The sequence below is a fragment of the Solenopsis invicta genome, unplaced genomic scaffold, assembly GCF_016802725.1.
Source record: "Solenopsis invicta isolate M01_SB unplaced genomic scaffold, UNIL_Sinv_3.0 scaffold_381, whole genome shotgun sequence".
Lineage (NCBI taxonomy): Eukaryota > Metazoa > Arthropoda > Insecta > Hymenoptera > Formicidae > Solenopsis > Solenopsis invicta.
Genome location: NW_024105285.1, coordinates 15,096 through 41,713, shown reverse-complemented (window position 1 = coordinate 41,713; position 26,618 = coordinate 15,096). Strand labels below are relative to the sequence as shown.

The 26,618-nt window shown below is 40.2% G+C and overlaps 2 protein-coding genes across 2 annotated transcripts in view; both read left to right on the top strand.

Moving 5' to 3' along the window:
* The first annotated feature begins 2,080 nt into the window (after positions 1-2,080).
* On the top strand, positions 2,081-4,722 carry LOC120359955. The gene is made up of 2 exons (XM_039459439.1): positions 2,081-3,463; positions 3,529-4,722. The coding sequence occupies exons 1-2, from the start codon at positions 2,081-2,083 to the stop codon at positions 4,720-4,722; spliced, it is 2,577 nt and encodes an 858-aa protein (XP_039315373.1).
* Positions 4,723-4,874: 152 nt separating this feature from the next.
* LOC120359954 overlaps positions 4,875-26,618 on the top strand; it is a gene marked incomplete at its 3' end in the record, with an annotated part of 36,532 nt that continues 14,788 nt past the window's right edge. The window contains exons 1-3 of the mRNA XM_039459438.1: positions 4,875-5,706; positions 22,671-22,955; positions 24,941-25,200. Coding sequence (XP_039315372.1) covers positions 4,875-5,706; positions 22,671-22,955; positions 24,941-25,200 — 1,377 coding nt within the window. The remainder of the gene's footprint in view (positions 5,707-22,670; positions 22,956-24,940; positions 25,201-26,618) is intronic.

Genomic DNA, 26,618 nt, shown 5'->3' with positions numbered 1-26,618 from the left:
AAAACGTAGAAATCATCCTCGATGATGCATTCTCATTAATATAATTGACAACATTGCGCAACAGTAAATTATATAAGAGATAACATATTTGAATTAAAATAATTAATACATAATTCACTGTTCCATACCTAAATTTCACAAGCATTTCACATTTTTTTCGCGAATCTGTAATTATTAAATATGAGATGGTCACTTATAAATATATAAACTATTCAAGATAAAATTAATAATGAACTAATACGCAAAATAGCACATATCCAAAAAATACTTTTAACAATTGTTCGGGATCGCGGCTGGTCAGGCGCATCACGCTCATCGCGCGTGACGGCTCTTTTCCCGCTCGCTCGGCGGAATGCTGCTGGCGAGCGGTGAGGCCGTGCTTGCCGAGTGGCGAATTCCTGATTCTGACAAACAATAACAGCGAGCCTTCTCGAAGGATCTACGGACTTCAGTAACCGTCGTATTTACTGAATTCCTACCGGGGTCTTTCGGGGAGGATCGCTGTTCATATAAGGAGAAAATCTCGGGCGCGGCTCGCAGTTCCTGGAGAGCAAATCGAGCGACTTATAATCGACGCTGTAGGCCGATCTGCTTTGGCTAACCGGAATCCACTTCTGGCCGTCCCCTTTTTTCGTTTCCCGCCGAATTTTCGCTGCTCTGCTTTTCACTCGCTAAACATCTCCGCTCGCGCACATTCGCTGGTCCTTCGAGCCGGATTCTCTTGTTGCTGGTGCCGGTGTTGGTGTGAGTGCAGTGACGGTGAAGTGACTCAAGAATCCTGCAAGCGGCATCCGTTGTTGGAGTGAAATGAGTCACCCTGTGGAAGATCTCGTGCAAGCACAGCACGATTTGTTCGGGCTTCTTTCGCGATCGTACGAGAATATGAAGAAGGCCGGAGAAGCGAATATAACGCTCGGGCTATTGGAAGCCCGCCTCCAGACGTTGGAGGGTTATTGGAGCAAATTTGTGACACGGCATGAGCAGTTGCTCATGGAGTACGGAGACGTCCTTGAGGAGCACGAGTATGTGACTGAGGACTTGATGCTCAAGGCCGATATTTCGTACCATACACAAAAGGGCAAATATCTGGACGACGTACGTGCGATAATTGGACCGGTCAATTCGGCAGTCGCCTCGCCCGCTGCCGCCGTCGCAGCCGCTGCTCCCGTCGCTACGAAGTTACCTCGCATCTCCATACCTCAGTTTTCTGGGCGTTATGAAGACTGGCCAGCTTTTCGCGACCTCTTTACTTCTCTGGTGGTACGCAATCCGTCCGCTACGTCGGTGGAGAAATTGCACTACTTGAAGACGAGCTTGAAGGGGGAAGCGGAACAAGTGACTCGACAACTGCCGACAACGGAAGCGAACTTTGAGCGTACCTGGCGTGCTTTGGTCGATCATTATGAGAACAGGAGACTCCTGGTGCGGTCCTACATCTCCAGGTTGCTGTCATTGACCAAGATGAAAGGTGAGTCTGCTGCCGAGTTGCGCAAAATTTATCATTGCGTGCAGACCACCTTAGGCTCATTGGAAGGGATCGGTCGACCCTTAGCGCGGAGTGACGATCTTTGCGTACAGTTAATCACTGAGCTTCTTGACACGGTATCGCGACGCGAGTGGGAGACACAGCTTAGCCGGACGACGGAACCACCGTCTCTCGATGAGTTGCTCGTTTTCGTCAGCCAACGGATGCGTACACTCGAGTCGCTCGCACCCGCGAAAACGAGGCTAGCCCGTCCAAGGCTTGCTCAAGTTCTGCCCGATCGAGGGCCGCGTTGCAAGTCCGTAAGCAGGAAAGTCAGCGAGGCCGTTGCTTTCTCTGCAATAGTGAGCATTACGTGCGACAGTGCGAGAAGTATCTCGGGAAGTCGGTGGCGGAGCGCAGGCAGTACGTGGAGGCGAGTGGCTTATGCTTGAACTGCCTCGGAAGGCATAAGTTGGCCGAGTGCCCATCGCAAAAACATGTTTATCGTGCAGTGAGCGTCACCACTCGACGTTGCATGACGCCTTTGTTGCCGTCGCAGCGGTCACGGTGCACGCTACGACGCCGAGACCGGCGGCGGCTGTCGCTACGCTGATGATGACCGCACGCGTCCGCGTAACCGACCGGCACGGTGTTGATCACTTTACGCGGGCTCTAATCGATCCTGGAGCGGAGTCATCGCTGGTGACGGAGTCGCTGGCACAGCGACTCCGATTGCCTCGCTCACAGGCTTCCGTGGCGGTGTTCGGAGTCGGTGGCGTCCAGACGGGTGTTGCACGCGGGCAGATCGACTTGCGCGTCTCGCATCGTCGAGAGGGCTCCCCGATTGTTGTGTCGGCACTGATATTCCCTCGCCTGCCGCTCTACGAGAGCGATATGCGGGTTAACGTTTCAGGATGGTCCCATCTGGCGGGCCTAACTCTCGCTGACCCGGACTTCCTGAGGGCGGACCCAGTGGACCTCCTCTTGAGCGCAAACGTGTATGCCACCATCCTCCGGACCGGCCTGCGGAGGGGCGGACCAGGCCAGCCTGCGGCGCAGCGGACATCACTGGGCTGGCTTCTGGTGGGGCCCGTCAGCGCGGCGGAGACTCCTTCACGTGCTCTGGCCTTGCATTGTCGTGTTGAGGACGATCTCACTTCGTTGGTGAGAGGATTCTGGCAGCAGGAGGAGCTCTCGGTGGGACCGGCGCCTCTTACTTCGTCTGAACAGGAGTGTGAGGACTTGTTCAGTCATTCACACCGCCGACAGGACGACGGCCGCTACGTCGTTCGTCTCCCGGTGGTCAATCCGCTGCCTGAATTAGCGGCTACCAGGCGCGCTGCCTTGCGCGCCCTTACAGGGATGGAGAAGAGGTTCACTCGCGATGACCGACTGCGCGAGCTGTACCTCGACTTCATGCGGACGTACGAGGAACTCGGACATATGGTTCGCTCGGACGCCGCGACGGGAACCCGAGTGAGCTATTTACCTCATCATGGTGTACTGCGTGAGGCCAGCTCGACCACTAAGCTGCGCGTGGTGTTTAATGGCTCTACGACGGTTTCCTCCGGAGAGTCGCTGAATCGGAGCCTCCTGGTGGGCCCGAATCTGTTACCTCCACTTGCTGACGTCTTACTGCGCTGGCGATTGCATCGCTATGTCCTGGCCACGGACGTAGAGAAGATGTATCGCCAAATTCTGGTCCACCCTGAGGACCGGGACCTCCAGCGCGTCCTTTGGCGGTATAGCATCCGGGATGAGGTGGCGGAGTTCCGCCTTAACACCGTGACATACGGTTTAGCCTGTGCACCGTTCCTGGCTATGCGCACTCTCCGCCAGCTGGCCGACGATGAAGCGGACACCTATCCTTTAGCCGCTCGTGCTCTACGCCGGGACGTTTATATGGACGACGTTCTGACAGGCGCCTCAAGCCTGGAGGAGGCGCTGGAGTTGCGACAACAGCTGACCGACATGTGCATGGCGGGCGGCTTCCCCTGCGCAAGTGGTCAGCTAACGAGTCGCGAATCTTGCGGGACGTTCCGGCGGAGCACCGCATGCAGCAGGCGCTGCGGGATTGGGGACCGCCCGAGACGCACGGGACCTTGGGCTTGCAGTGGCATCCCGTCTCTGACGAATTTTCATTCGCCATTCCGGCGATCTCTTTGACCGACGTGACTAAGAGGTCGGTGCTGTCCTTGACAGCCCGGCTGTTTGATCCTTTAGGTTGGCTGGCGCCGGTTGTGGTACGGGCTAAGATTGCCTTCCAGTCGACTTGGCTGATGAGTCTTGGCTGGGACGACCCTCTCGACGAGACCAATAGACAAATGTGGCGCGAGTACGAGGCGGGACTCCCCCTTCTACGGAGTGTGCGGGTTCCGCGACGATTGGATGCGGGTTTGTCGATCGGCGACGCGGAGCTCCATGGGTTTGCCGACGCCTCGGAGCGAGCCTACGCCGCTGTCATCTACTTGCGGACTAGCTCCGGTGCGTCCTGGAGAACCTGCCTCGTTGCGGCCAGAACTAAGGTCGCGCCCATAAAACCTGTGACGCTACCTAGGCTGGAGTTGTGCGCCGCTACCCTCCTGGCGAGACTGGCGTCACACGTTCGCGCCACTCTCGGTCTTGATCGGACGGCGATGCACCTGTGGTCGGACTCAACGGTCGCCCTGGGCTGGATACGCGGCCACCCGACACGGTGGAAGACCTTTGTGGCAAACCGCGTTGCCGAAATTCAGACCAGGGTCTCTGACGCTCAGTGGCATCATGTGCCTGGCCCGGATAATCCAGCTGACTGCGCTTCCCGCGGACTTGCGCCGGGAGAGCTGGTGCCACACCAGCTCTGGTGGCGGGGTCCGCGTTGGCTCCGGGCGGAGTCGACGTCCTGGCCTGAGGCTGACCGAGGGACTCCCCGTGACGGCTGGCCGGAGGAGAGAGTTCACGCGCGAGCGGCCAGGACCACGCCCGTCAGCGTGAAGGAGCCTGCTGAGCTCTTGCGCTTCTCGAGCCTCAATCGTCTGCTGAGAGTGACATCGTGGTGCCGACGCTGGCTTCGTCTTAGACCGACTGCTACGCCCGCGGCCATAGAGGACGGCCGGGGTCGATATGGAGGCAAGCTACTGACGGACGAGCTGGAGGAGACGAGGTTAGCTTGGATTCGACAAGTCCAGGCTGACCACTACCGGTTGGAGCTGGAGTCGTGCGGCGGGGTCAGCCTCTGCCGACGTCCAGCCCTCTTGCCCGATTTACCCCCCTTTTAGGTCACCAGGGTCTACTGCGCGTGGGAGGTCGCCTTAAGCACGCGCTTCTCGCTTATGACGAGCGACATCCGGCGCTGCTGCCTGGGGACTCTCATTTTGCCCGGCTGGTGGTGGAGGACTGCCACCGACGCACGTTGCACGGCGGCGTTCAGATGACCCTGGGGATGGTTCGTCAACGATACTGGGTTCCTCGTGGACGCGCGGTGGTGAAGAAGTGGCTGCACCGTTGCGTGGTTTGCACTCGATGGCGGGCGACCACTCCCCAGCAGCTAATGGGCAGCCTTCCACGGGAGAGAGTAACAGCGGGGAGGCCCTTCCTCGACACCGGCGTTGACTACGCCGGCCCAATTCAGCTGCGAACAACCAAAGGACGAGGCCAGCGGGCCTACAAAGGATTTATCGCGGTCTTCGTCTGCCTGTCTACCCGTGCCGTGCACCTGGAAGCGGTGTCCGACTACACTGCCGACGCTTTTCTGGCGGCCTTGCGTCGGTTCGTTTCGCGCCGTGGTCTCTGTCTAACCCTCCGGAGCGATTGCGGAACCAACTTCGTCGGCGCCGACGCGCAGTTGCGGAGTTTCTTCGCCCCTGGTAGCCCTGAGTTGCATCGGATCGTCGGACAGCTTGCCAGCGATCGTATTCGGTGGCAGTTCAATCCTCCGTCGGCGCCTCATTTTGGCGGAATTTGGGAGGCTGCCGTAAAGTCCTTGAAGCATCACCTGCGGCGAGTGTTGGGTGACGCGACCCTAACGTTCGAGGAAATGAGCACCCTCCACGCCCAGGTGGAAGCCTGTCTGAATTCGCGACCGCTCCAGGCCTTGTCCGACGATCCTGATGACCTCGCCGCCCTCACGCCGGGTCATTTCTTGGTGGGATCCCCTCTTACGGCCGTGCCTGAGCCTTCAATGCGGGAGTTGCCGGCGAACCGCTTGACTCGCTGGCAGCTTCTGCAACAAATGCGTGACCATTTCTGGGACCGATGGTCCCGTGAGTATCTTCACTCCCTCGTCCATCGACCGAAGTGGCGGAGGGAGGTCGCAGATTATCGAGTGGGACGCCTGTGTCTCCTCCGAAATGAGAGCACTCCTCCGTCGCGCTGGCCACTCGCGCGAATCGTGCGGTGCACGTGGGGAGGATGGCCAGATTCGCGTCGTCACTGTCCGGACGGCTGCGTCGGAGTTCACGCGACCAGTAGTCAAGCTCATATTATTGCCGGTTGGAGAGGGCGAACAGAACCAGGAGTCGCTTGACTAGCACCGAGGGTGGTCTCCGGAGACGCTTTAGCATTTTGTAATTATCATTAACTCGACCTGGACCGATCGCCCTGGCTCGGGCGAGGCGGGCGGGATGTTCGGGATCGCGGCTGGTCAGGCGCATCACGCTCATCGCGCGTGACGGCTCTTTTCCCGCTCGCTCGGCGGAATGCTGCTGGCGAGCGGTGAGGCCGTGCTTGCCGAGTGGCGAATTCCTGGTTCTGACAAACAATAACAGCGAGCCTTCTCGAAGGATCTACGGACTTCAGTAACCGTCGTATTTACTGAATTCCTACCGGGGTCTTTCGGGGAGGATCGCTGTTCATATAAGGAGAAAATCTCGGGCGCGGCTCGCAGTTCCTGGAGAGCAAATCGAGCGACTTATAATCGACGCTGTAGGCCGATCTGCTTTGGCTAACCGGAATCCACTTCTGGCCGTCCCCTTTTTTCGTTTCCCGCCGAATTTTCGCTGCTCTGCTTTTCACTCGCTAAACATCTCCGCTCGCGCACAACAATAACAATTATTAGTCTTATGTAGAATCGAATAACGTATCTATTGAGAATTCATCACAAAACAAAAGGGAAAAAATCATTCAAACACATTCTTCCACAAAAAAAACAAACAGTTCACAAAATGTATCTAGCCGGTTAGATTTATCAATATCATTAAATGTGTGAGGAAATGTGTTCGCAATGACGCAAAAATGTTTGTCCTAATAGCAGGTACAGAAAAAAATGACATTTCTGCATGTATTGTAATACATTCCAGTCTAAAATAGTTCGTCATCTTGAACGAGTACAAAAGATGATTTAAAAAGTTCAAAATTTTAAACAATTACTAAAAGGTTGAAAAAAAAAAGATTATAGACACAATCCGGGCAAAAACTTTAATGAGCCAAAAATGAGGGGGAATTTTAGAAAGCGTTCTAATAAAAGTTTAACAGATTACCTTCTGATTACACGTGTGTTCAAAATGCAAACTTTTATATTGAAATATACAAGAAGACATCACACTCAAAACCATTGGTACTAAGACTAAAGATACTAGAGCAGTTTCGGTTCGGAAGAACGTAATAGGGAATACATCCTGAAGCCAACAGTGTTCTAAGATTACGTGTTTTTCCCCTTTTTAAAAAAGACAGTATAGTACGTCTTATACGTTATGACGAATTAGTTACCCATTTGGGAATCAGCAATGTAAAAAATATAAATTTCAGACATCATGATGCAATGATCAGAAAAAGCTAAGAAGACTGGGTCGTCTACTTAAATTGAAAAATAAGCAGCCGGAAATAACAGACTTTGCTTCAATTTATTTTCCATGGTACAGCAATTGTTGTATTGAAACAATTAAAAATTAGCAGGCTTATCTTTATGTAAAAAATTTTATAAAATTCCATCTCTTGCATCATCTCTTGGAGGATTGATAAAAGAATTTGGAAAAAATTGTGATTAATTGTTATATTAGAAAAGAAAATTATGAAAAAGTTACTCGCTGAAGATTTCTTAAAAGTGTTTTCTGAAGATTTTGCAACACATGTTACTAAAACAATTGCTGAAACAATGAATCAACATAAGAGACGAAAAAGAGTTCTTCCCCCTTCAAAATCAGATTTTATTAATTCACAATTTCTTGCAAGATAAACGCCGAACAGCTTATAATTTTTTGAAAGAAGAGTTTTCTTACAAGGTTTGGCTTACACTTGAAAAAGCAATGTTGACATCAGTACAAGTATTCAATCGTCGTAGAGCTAAAAATAGAGGGGACTTTCATTGAAGATTACAAAGCTTATGAAGGTTAATTATCAATCGAATGAAATGTATGAAGCACTTTCATCACAAAGCAAACAAATAGCTAAAAGATATGATTTCACATTAAGAGGAAGCTTGGACGAACTGTACCAGTTCTATTGACGACAGAACTGAGAGACTGCTTTGACATGATTTTGAAGTATAAAAAGGGCCAAAAGTTTTTCAAAAATCCATATTTATTTGGGTTCCCTTTTTTTAGTAAAAAAAAAGCACAGATATCTCTTAGCATATGATTTATTACAATATGCAATAGAATGCGATGCCGAAAATCCTAAAACTTTACGTGCAACTGAATTGCAAAACATAACAATGTGTATTCATGCAACAATGTGTATTCATTATAATTTATCAAAAAATGAAGTTTATCTCTTGCAAACTTCATGGGACAAAATACCCTTAAGTCACAACAGGTAACCTGTAATAAAAAAAGAAATTTTGGAGATATCTCGATATCTAGAAGCAGCACAAGGAGTAGACATAAAATGATGACGAGAGATGATGAAGATGATAAAAATTCTGAATGCTAAAAGAATAGAGATGACGATTTCGATTTTAATGAAAATAAAAAAGTTGTACCCAAATAAATAAAGATTCACAACAAAATAGTTTTGAAAGTATGAATAAAAAATTAAAGTTGAATACAAATGTAACATGAATGAAAATATTAATCAATCAAATCTAAATCAATAATATTAAATAATTTTACAACCGTTGCAAATTTTTTTATTGAATATGTATATGTGTTTTATCATATACATATTTAAATTTAGGCATATTTGACATAAAATTCTATAAAATTTTTGCCCGGGGTGCCCGCCCGTCTCAGAAGAATAAATTTAAAGGGAGCTAATCTTTATAATTATTTACTGTCCAACAAATAAGTTTATAATATAATTTATTTTATTTTGTCTCATTATCAATATACCTTATTACAGATTCAAATAAATCGGTAACATCTATTCAAAATTATTCAAAATATGATACAGACAACGATAAAAATGAACAATTTATGCAAAAAACAAAGAATAGAAACAAGATAAAGAAATGTAAGTTATTAAGAAATATATATTTAGCGGACGGCTTCCGATAGCCCGGGGTGCGATAGCCCACCAACCGATCATTTTGACTTATCTAACCAAGCTATGGAAAATCTCTAGGCATCACCGTTGTGAGTGGTTTGTGTGCTATCGGAATGTGCGTTATCGAGATCCGCCCATATTTAGCATTGTCATTATCTCACAGTATCGTTGTAACTTCTTTTATTATATCTCCCAACGACACTGTAGCAATATCGATATCCCCTGGTAAAAATTTCTGATAGGAAACGATGGAAAACGAACAAAATTCCATATTCAAAATGATAATAATTTTTATTATACTGTTTACCATCTTTTTTAATCTTAATGCTTTTTTTATGTTATATTTTAAATCTATATAAAGATTATTTCGGCCTTTAATTAGGACGTCAATAATTTTTTAAATGGGGATAATTCCGATCGCCTTGACCGTGAAAACAGGGTGAGTCATTTTTTTATGGACCCAAATATTTTCCCAAATAACGGTATCTACAAAAATAGTTTAGATAAAAGTTGACCAGGACAGGGGGGGTCATTCAATTGTACCATTGGTTTTGACCTTGAAGTAAATTTTTAAAGGTTATTTCAAGGTTAAGATGGTTTTTTTAAATGGGACACCCTATTTTTGGCTGCGGATTTCGAAAGAGCGGAAAATTTTACATCAAACTTGTCTTATAAAAAAATTTTTTTTGCGACCTGGAAAGGAAAAAATGAATGAAACCTAAAAAACGATCAGGTGTATTTTTTCTGAAATGACGTGGTTTTCTGGGTAACACAAATGTGCATAATGCTTAAACAAGTCAATGAATTGTAAAAGTGTTAATCACTTTGACTAGCTTGACCTTGAGGTCAATTTTCAAGGTTGTTTGAGGCTCTTTGGGCATTTTTGATTAGTAAACCCTTTTTTTGACCGCAGAACCTGTTTCTTGACAATGGGCTCTTAAACAATGGCATTTTTTACATGAGCATAGGGATTTTTATTTTTTTGACTTGACTTTTGAAGGTCATATCAAGGTCATATCAAGGTCAAAAGCATTTTATCTTTTTTAGCGTTACCCGGAAACAACGACGTAGACGTAGTAAGTTCTGTTTCCTTTAGGTTGCTTGATTATCGTGAGTCCCCTTGCCTCTCACGTCGGGGTGCTTGATTATCGTGAGTCCCCTCGCATCTCACTGAGACTGTAATTTAAATGAATTACCCACGGAGTAATTGTTCAAAATTACCTCCGTTGGTTTTAATAACTGCAATCTGTTTTGAAAACTATCCACAGTTCTAAGCAGGGTAGCTCTAGGAATGGCTGCACAAGCTCTATGAATGCGGTCCATAAAATCATCTCTTGTGGTTGGTCGTTCAGCAAAAACAACATTTTTCAAGTATACCCATAAAAAGAAATCAGGCGACATCAAATCTGGTGAGCAAGGAGGCCATTCAACTGGCCCCCTTCGTCCAATCCATTTGTCATTGTAACTGGCATTTAAAAGGCACGTACAATGAGTGCATAATGGGGTAGCACCATCTTGTTGAAGCCACATTTTGCTCTTGTTGCTAAGTTAACATCTTCTAATAAGCCTGGTAAGTGATCTCTTAGCAACGATAAGTAACTGTGTCTATCAACGTTCTCTTCAAAAAAATAAGGTCCAATCAAATAACCATTTACAATGCCGCACCACACCATAATATTCCATCGATTTTGATGATCTATTGGCCTATACCAGTGGAGATTAACATCTGACCAATAATGGCAGTTGTGTCTATTAAGTTGTCCGTCACTATAAAATTTAGCCTCATCTGAGAAAAGCACATACCTAAAAAAATTAGGATCATCGTGTAACATTTGTAAAGCCCACTGGCAAAAAGCAATACGCATCAGAAGATGATTAGGCTGTAAAGCCTGCGTAAGAGTGATGTGGAAAGGGTGATAATTTAGAGCTTTTAAAATTCTAACAACAGTTCTTTGTGGTATACCTATTTCCCTTTCAATCTGGCAAGTACTAACATGAGGATTAAGGTGAAGTATTGCTAAAATAGTTACAGCTCGCGCATCATTTTCCTCATATTCATGATGTTGACGTTGACGAACAAGATGTCCATTGCGAGCTCTTTGAACTAAACTACGTATTGTCATATCAGTTGGATGTCGCCTTTCAGAAAAACGTTGAGCATAAAGCCTTGATGCTGCATTGTAATTGCTATGACACTCTCCTAAAACTAATATAATATCAACAATCTCATTAGGACTATAATCAGACATTTTGGAAAGGCAACTTGTGAATGTAATTACCTACATACCCTGTATGTATGTTTGGAATTTTTAAATTTAAGCAACTTTAAATAGTAAATTTTTCAATTATGCAGAAGTGAGTAAGAAAGAAAAGGAATAAAACTCTATTATAACAATAATTATAAATCTTAAATCAAATGTTTAGTTTTTTTCAATCGTTGATTATTAGCATTAGGTATCGCAGTGCTGTCAGCTACTTGCAACTTTCGGCCGGATTCTTCGACGCACGCCTATTGCTCCCCTTTCACCGCTCGCGCCTTAGCAACGACGCCGCCGGACGGCGTAACTAAGGAGCACGATACATCGTGTCAGGACCGTGCGTTACGCCGTCCGGCGGCGCCGTTGCTAAGGCGTGAGCGGTGAGAGGGGAGCAATAGCGTGCGTCGAAGAATCCGGCCGAAAGTTGCAAGTAGTAATGTTTAAGCATTATGCACATTTGTTTACCCAGAAAACCACGTCATTTCAAAAAAAGTACACCAGATCTTTTTCAGGCATTTCCCCTTTCATTTTTGACCTTTCCAAGGTCGCAAAAAAAATTTTTTTCACAAGACAAGTTTGATGTAAAATTTTCCGCTCTTTCAAAATCCGCAGTCAAAAATAGGGTGTCCCATTTAAAAAAACCATCGTGACCTTGAAATAACCTTCAAAATTGACCTCAAGGTCAAAACCAATGATACAATTGAATGCCCCCCTCTGTCCTGGTCAACTTTTATCTAAACCATTTTTTTGTAGATACCGTTATTTGGAAAATATTCGGGTCCATAGATTAAAATGACTCACCCTGTATAATTATCTGGAAAGCCATCTGCGCGGTTTGCACTCAGATTGACAATAAATTTGTTTAGATGTTACAGTAAAATCTATATAGTCACATGAAGGTTATTAGAATCTGTCGTTAAAATCTGCTAACAACAGATTAATAAAAAACGAACAAGATCTGCATGTGCCAGCAATCTGATTGGCAACAGATAATAAGTACGAATTGCAATATCCTACTTAATTTTTGTCACCAATTCATTTATCAGCATGCTAGCAGGTTTCGTCTTATTTTTGATAGCAGTTTGCCGACATCAAATATTTTAGATTCTGTGTGCAATTTATTTTCTTTTTGCCATAAAAAATCGCATATTCTGTTCCAAATCTGTTCTGTAGGTTTTATTATCTGGATACATATTTTATAAATTTGTATTCAATTTTAAAACAATTTATTTTTACATGTAATTATTTACTTAATATTGTATATATTTTTTATGAGTGCTTCTAAAATGCATCTACCGGAAAGTCACAGTTTAGTATTGGAGAATAGATTAGATACAACGATAGCAAACTGCGCGCAACAAATTCGATGAGACAGGGGCAGATTCAAGATCAATCATAAGGGCCGTCAAAGATTAGCCTATTATACAATAGCCAATAATATAGGATCGTAAAATTGTAAATGTGTATTGAAATTTAATAATTTTTTTGGTCCTGCTAAAATATTATTCCCAAATATGTAATTAGAAAGAGGTCCTGTTAAAATACTTTAGCTGTATTATATTCATTTTTCTCAATAACTTTCTTTGCATTCTGTATATTAATATAATTTGTTATATTTATGCATACTGGTACTAATGTACATTTATGCACATTGAAATATTATATTAATTTTTATGGTCTTTCTAAAATACTATTCCTATATATGTATTGTGACGTGGCAGTTTTATCTGCCTCGCCACTTCGTCCTCCGCCTAAGCGTAGGGGAGGAGGCGCGTACGACCGGGCCGGGCACCGGGAGAGAGCGAAATCTCCGGCGGGACTGCATCGCGTCTTATTTTTTTTACTCACCGCGGCATTTCATGAAACCGGGGGCACCCGACAAACCCCGGGAAGGACCAGCAGCGACGGGGGAGACGGACAGCGACAGGGAAAGGAGGGGGGATCGTCCGGGGCCCGGGCCCACCGGAAAACGCCGACGGAGAGGGGGAAATAAGACGGGCGCCCGATAAGCGCCACCAAAAGAGGCTCGCGAGTGGCATGGCTGATGGGCAGGCTGGGGCGGACGAACGGCCAGGACGAGGGCCATCGAATGCCGGCTGTCCATCGAGGAGGGTAGCGGCGAAGAGTCGTCGCTGGGAAAATTCTGCTGCTGTCGTCCGCGAGGACGACGAGTGGCGAGGATGTCGGATGCCGACGGGGATCCGACACCTGCGGAGACCCGACACTGCGCTGCCGTGACGTCACGGCTAGATAAGGGCGGCCGCTGAGGGGCCGCGCCGCTGGCGAAAGGATATCGCGCACCCTGTGGGAGGGGGCGCTCATCGATCGCCATCGGCGCGATCCTTTGGGCTTTTTGCGACCCGTTCGGCTGCGTGCGTGTTTAAAGCGGGCTATCGGTCGGCTATCGGGTGTGCTATCGGAGGGGGTGCCCCGGGCCCTTTGGGGAGCTTCGTCGGAGCGTGTTGAGGTCCACGAGGGCCCTAGGGGCCCGGGGGAGGGCCGTGCTGAAGTTAGGTGACCCGTCAACCGCTTGTAAAGCCACGAGCTGTCGGTGTCGACCGGCTGCGTTCTGAGGTGGAGCCATTAGGTTAGGGGCGAGTGCGTCCGCCGCGTGGCGATTGAACGCACCTTGCTTCTTAGTGTTTGGCTGGCTCTCCACCCGCCCGAGACCTCGTCGAGGCACCCAGCTGTCGGCTGCCGCGGGGTTTGAGCCGTCCCGCCGTAGAAGCTCGCGAACGACCGGCTTCCCGGGAAGCCGCAAAGCCCCCACGCGTGAGTCGTTTACGATCGTGATCATACGGCCGCCCGAGATATCGGTGAATTGGCGTGTCGCGCTGGTTCTATTAATTTTGTAGTGCGGTTCAGGCGACGGCGTGTCACCGGCGCGATCTTTTTTCGGAGCGTACTTTGTCTCGGAATTGCTGGATTCGCCTTAGCAAAGGGTCGGGGTTTACGTACTTGCCCGTCGTTCAGAACGCGGTTTGGGTGCCGCACTTCACGCGGAGCCGGTCGTCGTGATCGGCGCGTGTGGCGTAATGATGGTAAGAGCTGAGATAATTCCCGTGTCCGGCTTATTAATTTTTTTGTCAACCCTTATCGCTCTGTATTTCTGTCTTACGTTAACCGCTATTCTTTTTTTTTTTATTGTATGCCGTCTCTATCATGCACTGCAAATATTTATCTCATCTGTTATATCGGCCCGATTTTCTTAATTTTTGCCTCCCGAAGAGCCGCTTGTCCCTGTCTCCGCTACCCCCCCCTCTACCGGTTAGAGGGCTCTTTGGGGGTGCGAGCGACGATTTCGCGTTTCCATGACACGTTCTCGCGTGTTGTGAATCCGTTTTAGAGTTGAAAAGTGAACCCGGAGACGCGACCGGTATCATCGCGTCTGGCGCCCAATCTCGCGATTTTGGGGCGAGCGTTTGGTGTTTTTATTCGTTCGTTTCCGCGCGTGTTTCGCGAGTTATTCCGTTGTTTGATCCCTATTTCGCCGTTCCTTCCGGCATCAGGGAAAAAACGTGACAGTATATAAGAAAGCGGTCCTGCTAAAATACTTTACTGTACTATATTCATTTTCTTCAATAACTTTTTTTTCATTCTATACAAACGGGGTTATATGTATACATCTGATGCAAAGTACAGCTATTTTACTGAAATATTATAATAATTTTTTCGTTCCCCCTAAAAAACTATTAAACAAAATATATATATATATATATATATATAATATATATATATATATATATACCGGGGTCCCAGACCACCCGTCCCCCCCGATTTTTCGTAAACGCGACATTTTTAAAAAAAAATGTTTCAGACAAAAGTTGTAGGGTTTTAAAAGATCTATTTACTGATTTTATCAGTTTGACCTTGGGGCGTCGCCAAAGGGCAGATCAAAATAACATTAACTTTTTTTAAAAAGGACACCTCATTTTTTGGGTTTCCCGAATCTAATAGCTGGTGTCAAGACCCTTTTCCCAAAAAACTATAAGAAAGTTTATTTTTGTTGAGTACTTTCCGAGTTGTGAGGCTTGAAAGTTACGGTGTACTGTTACCTTCAAGCGTCATAACTCGGAAAGTCCTTAAAAAAAAAACTTATTTATAGGGTTTTTAAAGCCCCGAAAACGACTACAAGAAAATGCAATGAAAAATATAAGCAGAGGACACCGACTTCGCCCATGGTATCACGTCGAATAATGCCCCTCTCGACCCAGCGTCGAGCGAGGAGGGTGCACTATCGTAAACCCCCACCACTTTCCGCCCGCACCCCGATCGTCGCCGCGCAGCCTAGAAAACGTACGAGCGCGGCTCCGCGGGGTGCGGCAGCCGAGCGCTAGCGTCGAGAGACACCATTTCTGCCGGTGCGTGTACCTATAGTCCTACGCGTAGAGTTTTGAAGATACCTAATTACCGAGATCTCTAACATTCGGTACAGCTCTATGATGCCGTTTATTCTTGATTTATTAATATTAATCTTCATTTAATGTTGATTATTGTAGCAATAAAGTAATTTTCACGAAAAAGCACCCTTACATACCACCCCAAAAATCATTCTTAGAATTCATAATATTACGCAACTCGTCACCAATTCACGTTTTCTAATAAGCCCCCGGGCGTAAGCGTAATTTGTAGTTATGCCTTACCCGAACGAAGAAGCTGCGTTAATGATGTCAGTTTTGGGTAGAGCTGGGTTTTCGAGCAGCTGAAATAATGTGGCGAAATGAATATCCCGATCATACACCACATTCGCGCAAAGTTTTCAGTCGCTTACAACGTCGAATAATTGTAAAAAGGGATTGTTCAGCCGGATCATAATAAGGGGAAAGGGAAATTCATCGATCAGTTCGTTCAGTAAGAGCACCTGATGTAATTGCATCTGCCTTTGTAACCCCGAATGATTCTTTAAAGCGACGAGCAAGAGATAGTGGAATAAGTCGAAGCACGATCAGTCGAATTTTTCGTGAAAATTCATTCCATCCATATCGAATGTCACTTCACCAGGCCATGACATTGAACGATCATAGACAAAGACTGATATTCTGTAATTGGATTACTCAACAATTACCTAATTTCCATAGAAGTATTTTATTTTCTGATGAGTCACCCTTTTAAAAATGACGGCGAAATAAACACACATAATTTTCGTTATTGGGCACAAGAGAATCCACATTGGTATCGAGAAATGGATCATCAACGTATCTGGAAAGTCAATGTTTGGTGCGGAATTGTTGATACGCATATCGTGGGACCATTTTTCTTTCAAGAGAATTTAAACCGTTTTTATACGCCGATTTACTCGAAAACGAACTTCCACGTTTACTTGAAGATATTCCACTCCAATTACGTTAAATATGTGGTTTCAACAGGATGGATGTCCCGCCCACACGTCTGTCATTGCTCGTCATCAACTGAACCGCATATTTCGCGGCCGATGGATAGGTAAACATGGTCCACATAATTGGCCACCACGATCACCGGACCTTACAATTTTAGATTATTATTTTGGGGGCGAATAAAAGACCTTGGCGAACGACCTACGACTGCAGAAGATATGAAAAACAGAATTCGACAAGTCATTCAGTCTCTAGATACTGACGAAATTCGTCGGGCGACGGATGATTTCCCAAAATAGGGTAACAGCCTGTATAAATGCACGTGGTGGACATTTTAACATCGAGACTGAACAACATGCGTATGCACAAAGGTGACGGCAAGGGGAACCACCTTATGAAAGCACCCCGACAAAGGTGACGGCAAGGGGAACCACCTTATGAAAGCACCCCGACAAAGGTGACGGCGAGGGGGAAACCCCCTTAAACAGCACCCGACAAAGGTGACGGCAAAGAACCACCTTATGAAAGCACCCGACAAAGGTGACGGCAAGGGGAACCACCTTTTAAAGCACCCCGACAAAGGTGACGGCGGGGAACCACCTTAAAAAAACCCCGATAAGGTGTAAGTACGATCTTGTTACCTACACGTGGTACACCTTAGGTAACGCTAATACCTACAGGCGGCACCGATTATTTCGTTTTTTCATTTTAAAAATTTTCTTTGACTTATACCTTTATGCCCAAGATCGATCTCAAGGTCGAATTCAAGATCATCATCAGGTTGATCCCTCGAAATCATGCAAATTTTGTCTGAGCCATTTTTTTTTACAAGCACATCCCTACGTTTTAAAAAGGGGGGGACGGGTGGTCTGAAACAGGTATATTTTTTATTGCATTTTCTTGTAGTCGATTTCGAGAGCTTTCCAAAACACTATAAATAAGTTTATTTTGGTTAAAGGGCTTTCCGAGTTATGACGCTTGAAGGTAACAGTACAAACTTTCAAGCCTCACAACTCGGAAAGTACTCAACAAAAATAAACTTTCTTATAGTGTTTTGGAAAAGGGCTTGACACCAGCTATTAGATTCTGGAACCAAAAAAGAGGTGTCCTATTTAAAAAGTTAATGTTATTTTGATCTGACCTTTGGGGACGCCATCCAAGGTCAAACTGATAAAATCAAAAAATCTTTTAAAACCCTACAACTTTTGTCTGAAACATTTTTTTTTAAAATGTCGCGTTTAAAAAAAACGGGGGGGCGGGTGGTCTGGGACACCCGGGATATACGGGATATGTCTAAGGGGTTTCTGCAGGGACTTTTAAATAATATAGTGTATATGTCCGGGACCTTTTGGGTGTTTCCAGGTCGGACCCGAATCTTTTTTGGATTAAATGTATGTTTCCAGGTCCGATCTAATTATACACTTTATACATAAAAGAAATAAAATCTTAAATATTTAGAATATTAATTGCAATTTTGTCAAAAAAATGATGTTGTTAAAATGTACATTCAGGAGCTCATTTTTTTTTATTAATTGTATGCAAACTAATAATTTTAATTAAATAATGTTATCTTTCGTAATTTTATATAGCATTTATATATTACATACTTTCGGGACTCGTACCCTGAAAATGAACACATTCGAGACCACATTTATTTTATTCTAAATAACACTCACAGTCAAACATTAACCCTTTTACAGGGATGTAGTATATATGTGTACAGAAAGAAGATCATCAGTGTCTATGTAAAGTATGCAAACTAAAATAAAAACCCATTTAATCTTTTTTTTTTTGTATGAAACTTGGTACCCCATGGTTTTTGAGGTTGCTGAATTTGAGTATATCAAAATTTTTTACTTTAAAATAGCGGTTTCAATAAGGCGGATTAAAATTTGGAAAAAAAATTAGATTCTTAAAATTAAAGTATCAGTATTAGGGTCAGATAAATAAAATTTGAATAAACTCGAAGAACTGAGAGCCACGCAAGGTTTTTGTGTAAAAAATTTTAATATGAATTTCAATGTTAGATGAAGCTTTTGATCCTACATCGGATCATTTCAGTGCATAACATAATTGGACTTACAACGGTTGTCGCAATTGAATCGTAATGTATCATGGTCATTGTAAGTCCAACTAAGTTATGTATCAAGTATGTTCCGATATGGTCTGATAAATGTTTGCCTAATATTAAAAAACATATTGCATTATATTTATTGCATGAAGACCTTGCGTGGCTTTTTGCCTTTATTTTTCATTTAGATTCTCAAATTACAATTCGCCATTTTGAATTGTAAAAATTTTTAAAATATTCTGATTCAGCAATCTCAAAAAAATAAAACTTCAAGTTTCATACATATCGATAAACGTAAATCGTTTTTTTTTAGATGTGCATATATGCTACATATTAGTGATACATTTTTCTTTGTGCACGTATATTACCTATACTGCGAAGGGTTAACAGATACAGAATAGCCCCTCGCAATTCTTAAACTTTTTCCGTACAAGTTAAGTTTCGACGGCAAGGGCATAAACTACAGGAAGGTCGGTTACGCATCAAGTCATTTAACGTGTTGTTTACGTTTGGCTGTATCTACAAACCACGAGTTTGACACATGTTGTTTACGTTTAGCTCGATCGAGGTACTACGACTTTCATCCGTGGTTCTTATGTTTTGCTCGCTTTCGTTACTACGAATTCATACAATATTGTATGCAAAATTAATTTTTATTACGATCCTATTGATCTAGTACTCTATTAGAAAGATTATTGCTTTGAAATGCAATCGGCATTTATTAGAGCCTTAAATGTAAATGTATCATCTGTATGTTTTCAGGACCGGACGGAATTTGATAACGCACGGTACGATAGTCCACCAACTAATCATCTTGACTTATCTAACCCAACTAACGAAAAAACTCTAGGCATTGACCGCTGTGAGTAGGGGGTGCTATCGATCCCGTGTGCTATCGGGATCCGCCCTTCCCCCTAAAAATTAACGGAAAAAAATTTTCTTTTTAAAAATCTTTCACGCTATTTAATATTGCTAATTTCTAATGATCGATAGCACTGTAATTAAAAACCCCTTTTTTAAAAAAATCAATAAATTTATACAGTCGATACATATATTGCATATAAGCATAAAAAAAGAAGCTTTGTACGCCGCAGCAATTTCGATAAAAAATAATGGTAATTGTGCACTGTAAAGGACCCAGCTTCAATCATGTTAACCTTGACATATGTTATAGAGGCAAGGATACTGACCAACTTTTTCCCTTTTAAATTAATTGGCGCTCCCTACAAATTTCGAGATATACTTAGAGAAAGAAAAAAAGTTTTCTTAATTATTTCAAAAAAAATTCATTTTACAAAAAATGTGTTAAACAAAAAAAGAAGCTTGTGATAAGCTCTACAAATAAGGTTCTATACATATTTTTAACTCCAAAACAGGAGTTATAATCAAACAACCATTTTAAAAAAAATCTGACAAATTCAAATTTTTACATGTCGTACAGAGAACGCCTGGGCGGGGAGGGTGAGTCATCCCCCCCTGATTCCCGCCCCCTATTTTTTTAAACCCAACCTACTCTGTCTTAATTGGTCCACTAATGGTGGGTGCTGGAGAAGGTGGATTATAATTTCAAATCTAATATCACAACGGGGAAAGATATCCTTGGCCAAATTACAACTAAAATAGGATTAGGTTAGGTTAGAAAGAATACGGGGAGGAAATGCAGGGGAGGGGGAGAGCTCCTCCCCCCCTCAAGATTTTCATTTCACGCAAAACTACTCAAAATAAAAATATTATTTTAAAAAAGTTTTTCTGCTATAACAACTACAGTATTAAAGTTAGGTAGAATATGTATATAACCTTTTTATAGAGCTTACCATGAGCTTCATTTTTTTTTTGACACAATTTTTTTTTAAAATAAATATTTTCTGAAATAATTAAGAAAAACTGTTTTTCTTTTCTTCTCTAATCTCGAAAACTGACGAGAGCGCTAATTAATTTATAAGAAAAAGTTGTTCAGTATTTTCCTCTTAAAAATGTCAAGGTCAACGTGATTAGAGCTGGGTCCTCTATAGTGCACAATTAAAAAATAATTCAGCTTTAACAGAATTATTGTCACCATAACTTCAAAAAAATCAGGGGAATCTTTAAAGGCGTTCTAAAATTGAAACTGCTTTTTAATGTAATCGATAGATTTATTAGATTGTAAAATACAACTGTTTGAAATGAAAGTTTTATGGGAAATAACGTATGGTGATGGTACGATTAATAAATATATCATCGAATAGTCAATCGCATTTCTTAATTCTGTATTTTCTAGTACATGATGCATTGAATGCTACATAGCTATACCATATATTTAACGTATTTTTGGTTAAAACGAAATAAAAAGTTTTATTTCTTAGTTAATCCAGCTATAAAGAACAAATCTGTTAATTAGCGGTCCCGGTCACATACAATGAGTACATTCAATATTACGATCATTCATAGAGCGGCTAAACAGCAATTGAATGTGATTATTTTCTACTTTTAGAGCTAATCAATTACATTTAATTGCTACTTTCCCGGTTTGTGAGTGATCTTAATACTAAACCCATTGTATGTTACCGGTACTGTTATAATTAGCGGTACCGGTAACATACAATGGGTACATACGGATTTGTTCTGTATAACCAGACTGTAAAACTTCTTATTTTGCCTTCACCAAAAACACTTCAAATATATATCTATTTCAAGTTAAGAACAATGTTGTAAACATTAATTTAATTATAAAGAATAGACCTAACTGTACTTTAAGTACAGCAGAAGTACACTTTGTCAATTATAAAGAACAGACTTATTGTGTTATGCAAATTTGTTGGTTAGGTTAGGTTAGATTTTTCACACACGTCTTTAACGGTGTTTGTTATCATTCTCTACATCGCTACGGAAATGTATGCGTTAGTAGAACAGTCGGGGAAATACCATGTGATGAAGAAAAATTCAACTATTAATAAAAATATAAGAAGCCACGCAAAGTTAAAATATAAATAAAAAATCTACAAAGATAGACAAATAGTAGCTTATCATGGCATGTATAATTTATTTTCAATTATTTTCATTCCAAAGCTGCTGCAATGTTTCAAGATATGAGCTCTACAATACTTTAAATTATTTTTCATAACATTCTTCATAACATTTATTTAAATAAAAAAAATTTTTATTTTGTGCAATAATTGTCACACATTTATTACGCACTTTATATATTATTTTTAATTGTTTTATCATAATATTTAAAAAATAATTTTTCAATAAAAATCTATTTTATTGAATCATGATTTTTTTAAACATTATGATAAAACAATTAAAATAATGTATAAAATAATGTATAAAATGCGTAATAAATGTGTGACAATTATTGCACAAAATAAAAAATTCATTTATTTAATTAAATGTTATGAAGAATGTTATGAAAAATAATTTAAAGTATTAATTTATTAAATTATAAATTAAACTTATTCTATATATATAATAAAGCTCTTTTGTATTATATAAAATTAAACATAAAATAAGATTTGTTACATTATAAAATAAAATCTAATTTAAGTATTTTTATTTATCTTATAATATTTTAATTGTAATGTGAAGATGTTAACATCTTGAAATTATTATTTTTTCAAACTGATATCTATTGTTTGCGATTTTGTTAATTACAGCAGCTTTGTCATATATTTATATGACACATATACAAACACAAATTTAGACCTATACAATTTTATTACAATGCATATACAAATTACATTCATATACAAATAGTTCTCTATATGTATCTAATATAATAAAGAATGATAACTTGAAATAAAAAGATAAAACAAAACGAGACAAACAAAATTTTTTCATACTAAATTTTATTTTAAACATTGATTTTGGAAATTCAACATAAATTCAAGTTAACATTATAACATCGTTATTGAATTTATATTCTTTTTATTACATTAAATGCATCTGAATGCCGCCTGTATTAATATATAAAAAAAAAACTAAACTTTTATAACTGTATGTACATAAAATCTTGTTTACAAAAAATAATAAAATTAAACTTGTTGAAGAAATTGTTTATATAATGCTAACTTTATTCGTTTTTAAATAAAATATTATGCATTTATGTTAATATTCGTTCTTAAGAATTTTGTCAACTTATAAAACATTTATTGAATGTATTTATACAGATGATATCAAGCTTCTGAAGAATATACAGAAGAATTTGAATTCTGGCAAACCTCATTTAAAAATTTATCACGATAAAACTCAAGATATATCTTTTGACGATCATATTGAAATTACTCTACCGTCATCATCACCAACTATGTATAAATCTGAAAATGATTCATATGACTCTAAGTATCCTGTTATCAATGATGTATTTTTGACCAAAGATAGCAGTACGAGCGATAAAAGTGTTGAGCAACAATATTCGCCCACTTCTTTAGAAAGCAATAAAGTAAATAATAAATGTAACATTATTTCTAATATAGTATTAGATAAATCTTGGAATATTGTAAAGAAAAGTAAATCTTCTTTTATGATACGAAGAGAAAGTAAAGATATGAAGATTTCTAATAACAATTCTTCAGATTTTTCACAATATAACAATAATACATATACTTATTCAAATATTGATACTGAGTTGTTATTAAATAAAGAAATATCTTTTATTCAAGATACTTCTGGTGAATGCATAAACATGACAGATACTTCTCGAATTGATTCCACATACGAACCCTCGCAATCAAGTACTACTTTCGAAAATCTGTCATCAAATACAAATGAAATATTATCTGACAACAATATTAGTTTAAATAAAGATAATAATGCTGAAAATAAAGAAAATGAAAATAATATCTCATTACGGAAAAAATCGTCAAATTTTTCATTTGATGTTGAAACATCAAGTGCACAACCAGGTGCCAGCGATGATGCTAAGATGTTTGTCGCTTCCTCTTTAGGACGTTCTGCAGCGGGTAAAAAGAACTTGCCTATATTGCAAAACATTTCAAAGTAAAATCCATCGTCATTTGCAACGGGGACATAAAGATAAAGAAGACGTTAAAAAATTTCTTGATTTACCAAAAGGCACTACTGAACGTAGACGAATAATTGATACTATAAGAAGAAATGGTAATTTTTTATTTAATACCAATCCTGAGCTCAATGACGGAGAACAACTATTTGTATGTAGACGACCAAACCAAAGAATGTTAAGACGTGCACAAGACTTTCAAGCTTGTATAAATTGCAAAGGATTTTTTTCAAAGACCACTATTCGTCATCATTTTTGTTATTGTGTTGGACGTACTAAGAAGCGAAATAGATCAATTAATGTCTTAGGTCGCTCGATTACTGGTAGAATTCATAAAGCAGCAAACTTAACATTAGCAACAGTAGTATTTCCTGTATTAAGAGAAAACCGTGTAACACGTTGTATACGATACGATGAACTTCTTATAAAACATGCAAATAAATTATGTGATAAATATAAGGCTCAACATCAACATGACATGATTCGACAACGTTTAAGATTCTCGGTCGTTTTCTTATTGCACTTAAATCGATTAATCCCAATATACATAATTTCATTTCATTATACGAGCCAAAGTATTACGATGATATCACAGAAGCAGTAAATAAAATTGCAGGTTTTGATAATCAAACGAATACGTATAAAACACCATCCAATGCAACTAATCTTGGAACATTGTTAAAGCAAGTAGGAAATATCTTAATTACTGAATGTATTAAAAACTCTGATAGTTCTACAAAACAAAAAACTGAAGATTTATTAAAACTAATTACAGAATATTATGCCGCAAGTGTTGCTCGTACCGCCTTAGAAACACAATGTAAAGAAAAACAAAAGAAAAAGGTTATTCTTCCAACATCAAAAGATATTTCTAAATTATATAATCATCTCAAAGAAATAAGACGAGTTTCTTATAATAAATTAAAAACAAAATTTTCATACAATGTGTGGCTTACTTTAGCAAAAGCAACATTAGTCGCAGTTCAAGTATTCAATCGCCGTCGTGCAGGCGAAACTGAATGCATATCGATTGAAGAATTTAATAACCGTCAAGCAATTAATGAGGAAACAAATTAGGAATTGTTTAAATCTCTGTCTATTAACAATAAAAAGATAGCAAAAAAGTATGTACGTTTTGTTATACGAGGAAAGAAAAACAGAGATGTACCAGTCCTTCTTGATACTGATCTAACACAATGCATACTATTACTTATAGAACATCGAAGAAATGCTAAAATTCATCGTCAAAATCCTTATCTATTTGCATTACCTGGAAAAAACGTAAAAAGATTTAAATTTCTTAGAGCCTGTATATTATTACGCGAATTTTCCAACGAATGTAACGCAGAAGTACCTACTAGTTTACGCGGCACAATTAAGAAAACATTGCGACTAAATGTATCTTGTTAAATCTACAAGATGATGAAGTAGCAGATCTTTGTAATTACATGGGACATGCAGAAAATATTCACAAGAAATATTATAGACAGCCTATAGCTAGCAGAGATATTTTGCGAATGTCACAGCTTTTGGAAAAGGCACAAGAGGATATTAATTCAAATGAGAAGGAAGAGAAAAGCGATAACGATAATTTAGACGAAGATAACTCAGACAACGACGGAGAAGATGTTGCATTTGATGCAAATTTACATGATTTAAACCATTACACAACAAGAAAAGTAAGATCATGTGAGACAGAAACGTTTGATACTCACGAACAAACTAAAGATACAAGCCCTGAATCTATTAATAGTACTAAACGAAAACGTAGTAGTAAGTTAATTAAAAATTCTTTTCAATCTTTACAAAAAAAAGTAAACGGAAGTCGTTAATATCAACATATTACTTCCTTTTTAAATTATATTAAAACTTTCAAGAAACATAAGTGCTAATTTGAAAATGTTTTCTATCAGATGATATAACAGCTTTTAATACTGCTTCAAATATTATATTCGAATTTTTTACATTGTTTTGAATTTTATAAACAAAAATGAGCCTTAAAATCAATATAGATAGTAACGTTATATATTTTTTTTCTTTTTTTCTTTTATATGAGTTATTTGTATAAAATACAAATTATTTTACATAAGAATTTCTAAAAACCTTTTTGACGAAAAATGTTTTTTATCAATTTGTATACATATCTTATGCTGTTCTGTTGAAAACACATGTAACGCAACAATGTATAAAGATTAGATTAAGTTACTAATCTATAGGTCTCTTAGTACTGTCTTATGTTCTATATTCTTCACGATTTTATTATCTTATAGTTTGTTTTATCGATAAGTGTGCCAGTTTACGTTGTATCCTGATTTTAACAATTATTTATGGAATTATTTGTTTAGTAGCCCATCATCTCTTTAATAGCAATATTATGCCAAGACACAATAACTAACAATTATTATAAAGGACTTTTATGTTAAAATTTTTTCCAAGTTTGTTTTAGCACTTAATTACATATATTTTCTCATTGTTTTTAAACTAGAATATATTATCACATGAATGTAGGTACACTTACGTGTTTTTTTATATTTAACTTTTTATTTAGCTATATATATTTTGAGTTATGCAAAGTTAAACAATAAAATGGAATTTGATTAATACGGCTTTATAAGAGTTTCATACTGAAATTTTTCTTCGATAAATCGATTATCACTCTAAAAGGCTGCTTTCAAAAACATTAGAAATATCATTTCGTCTTTGTTGTTTAATGTTACAAACAATGTAAAATGATATCTCTAATGTTTTTATATGCAGAAAAATTCTAAATCAGAAAAATTCTAAACAATGAAAAATTAAAAGTATATAATTTTTTAACAAGATACTGCGTGATTTTTAAAGTAAATTAATTTTTTTTATTTATTTTTAGACTAGTTATACTACTTTTCCTCTTTTATTGATGCACATTTTTATAAATTACGTTTTAAGTAATAAATATTTCATTACTTTTTGAGTCTAGAATCTGTTGAAATCATTCACGTTTTAATATCAAATTGATTATTAACAAAGTTATTCAATAAAATGGAAATAGCTGTCATATTTTTTTCTATGAATAAAGTGCAATGTTTATTATTTAAGAGATAAAAAGGTATCGCTT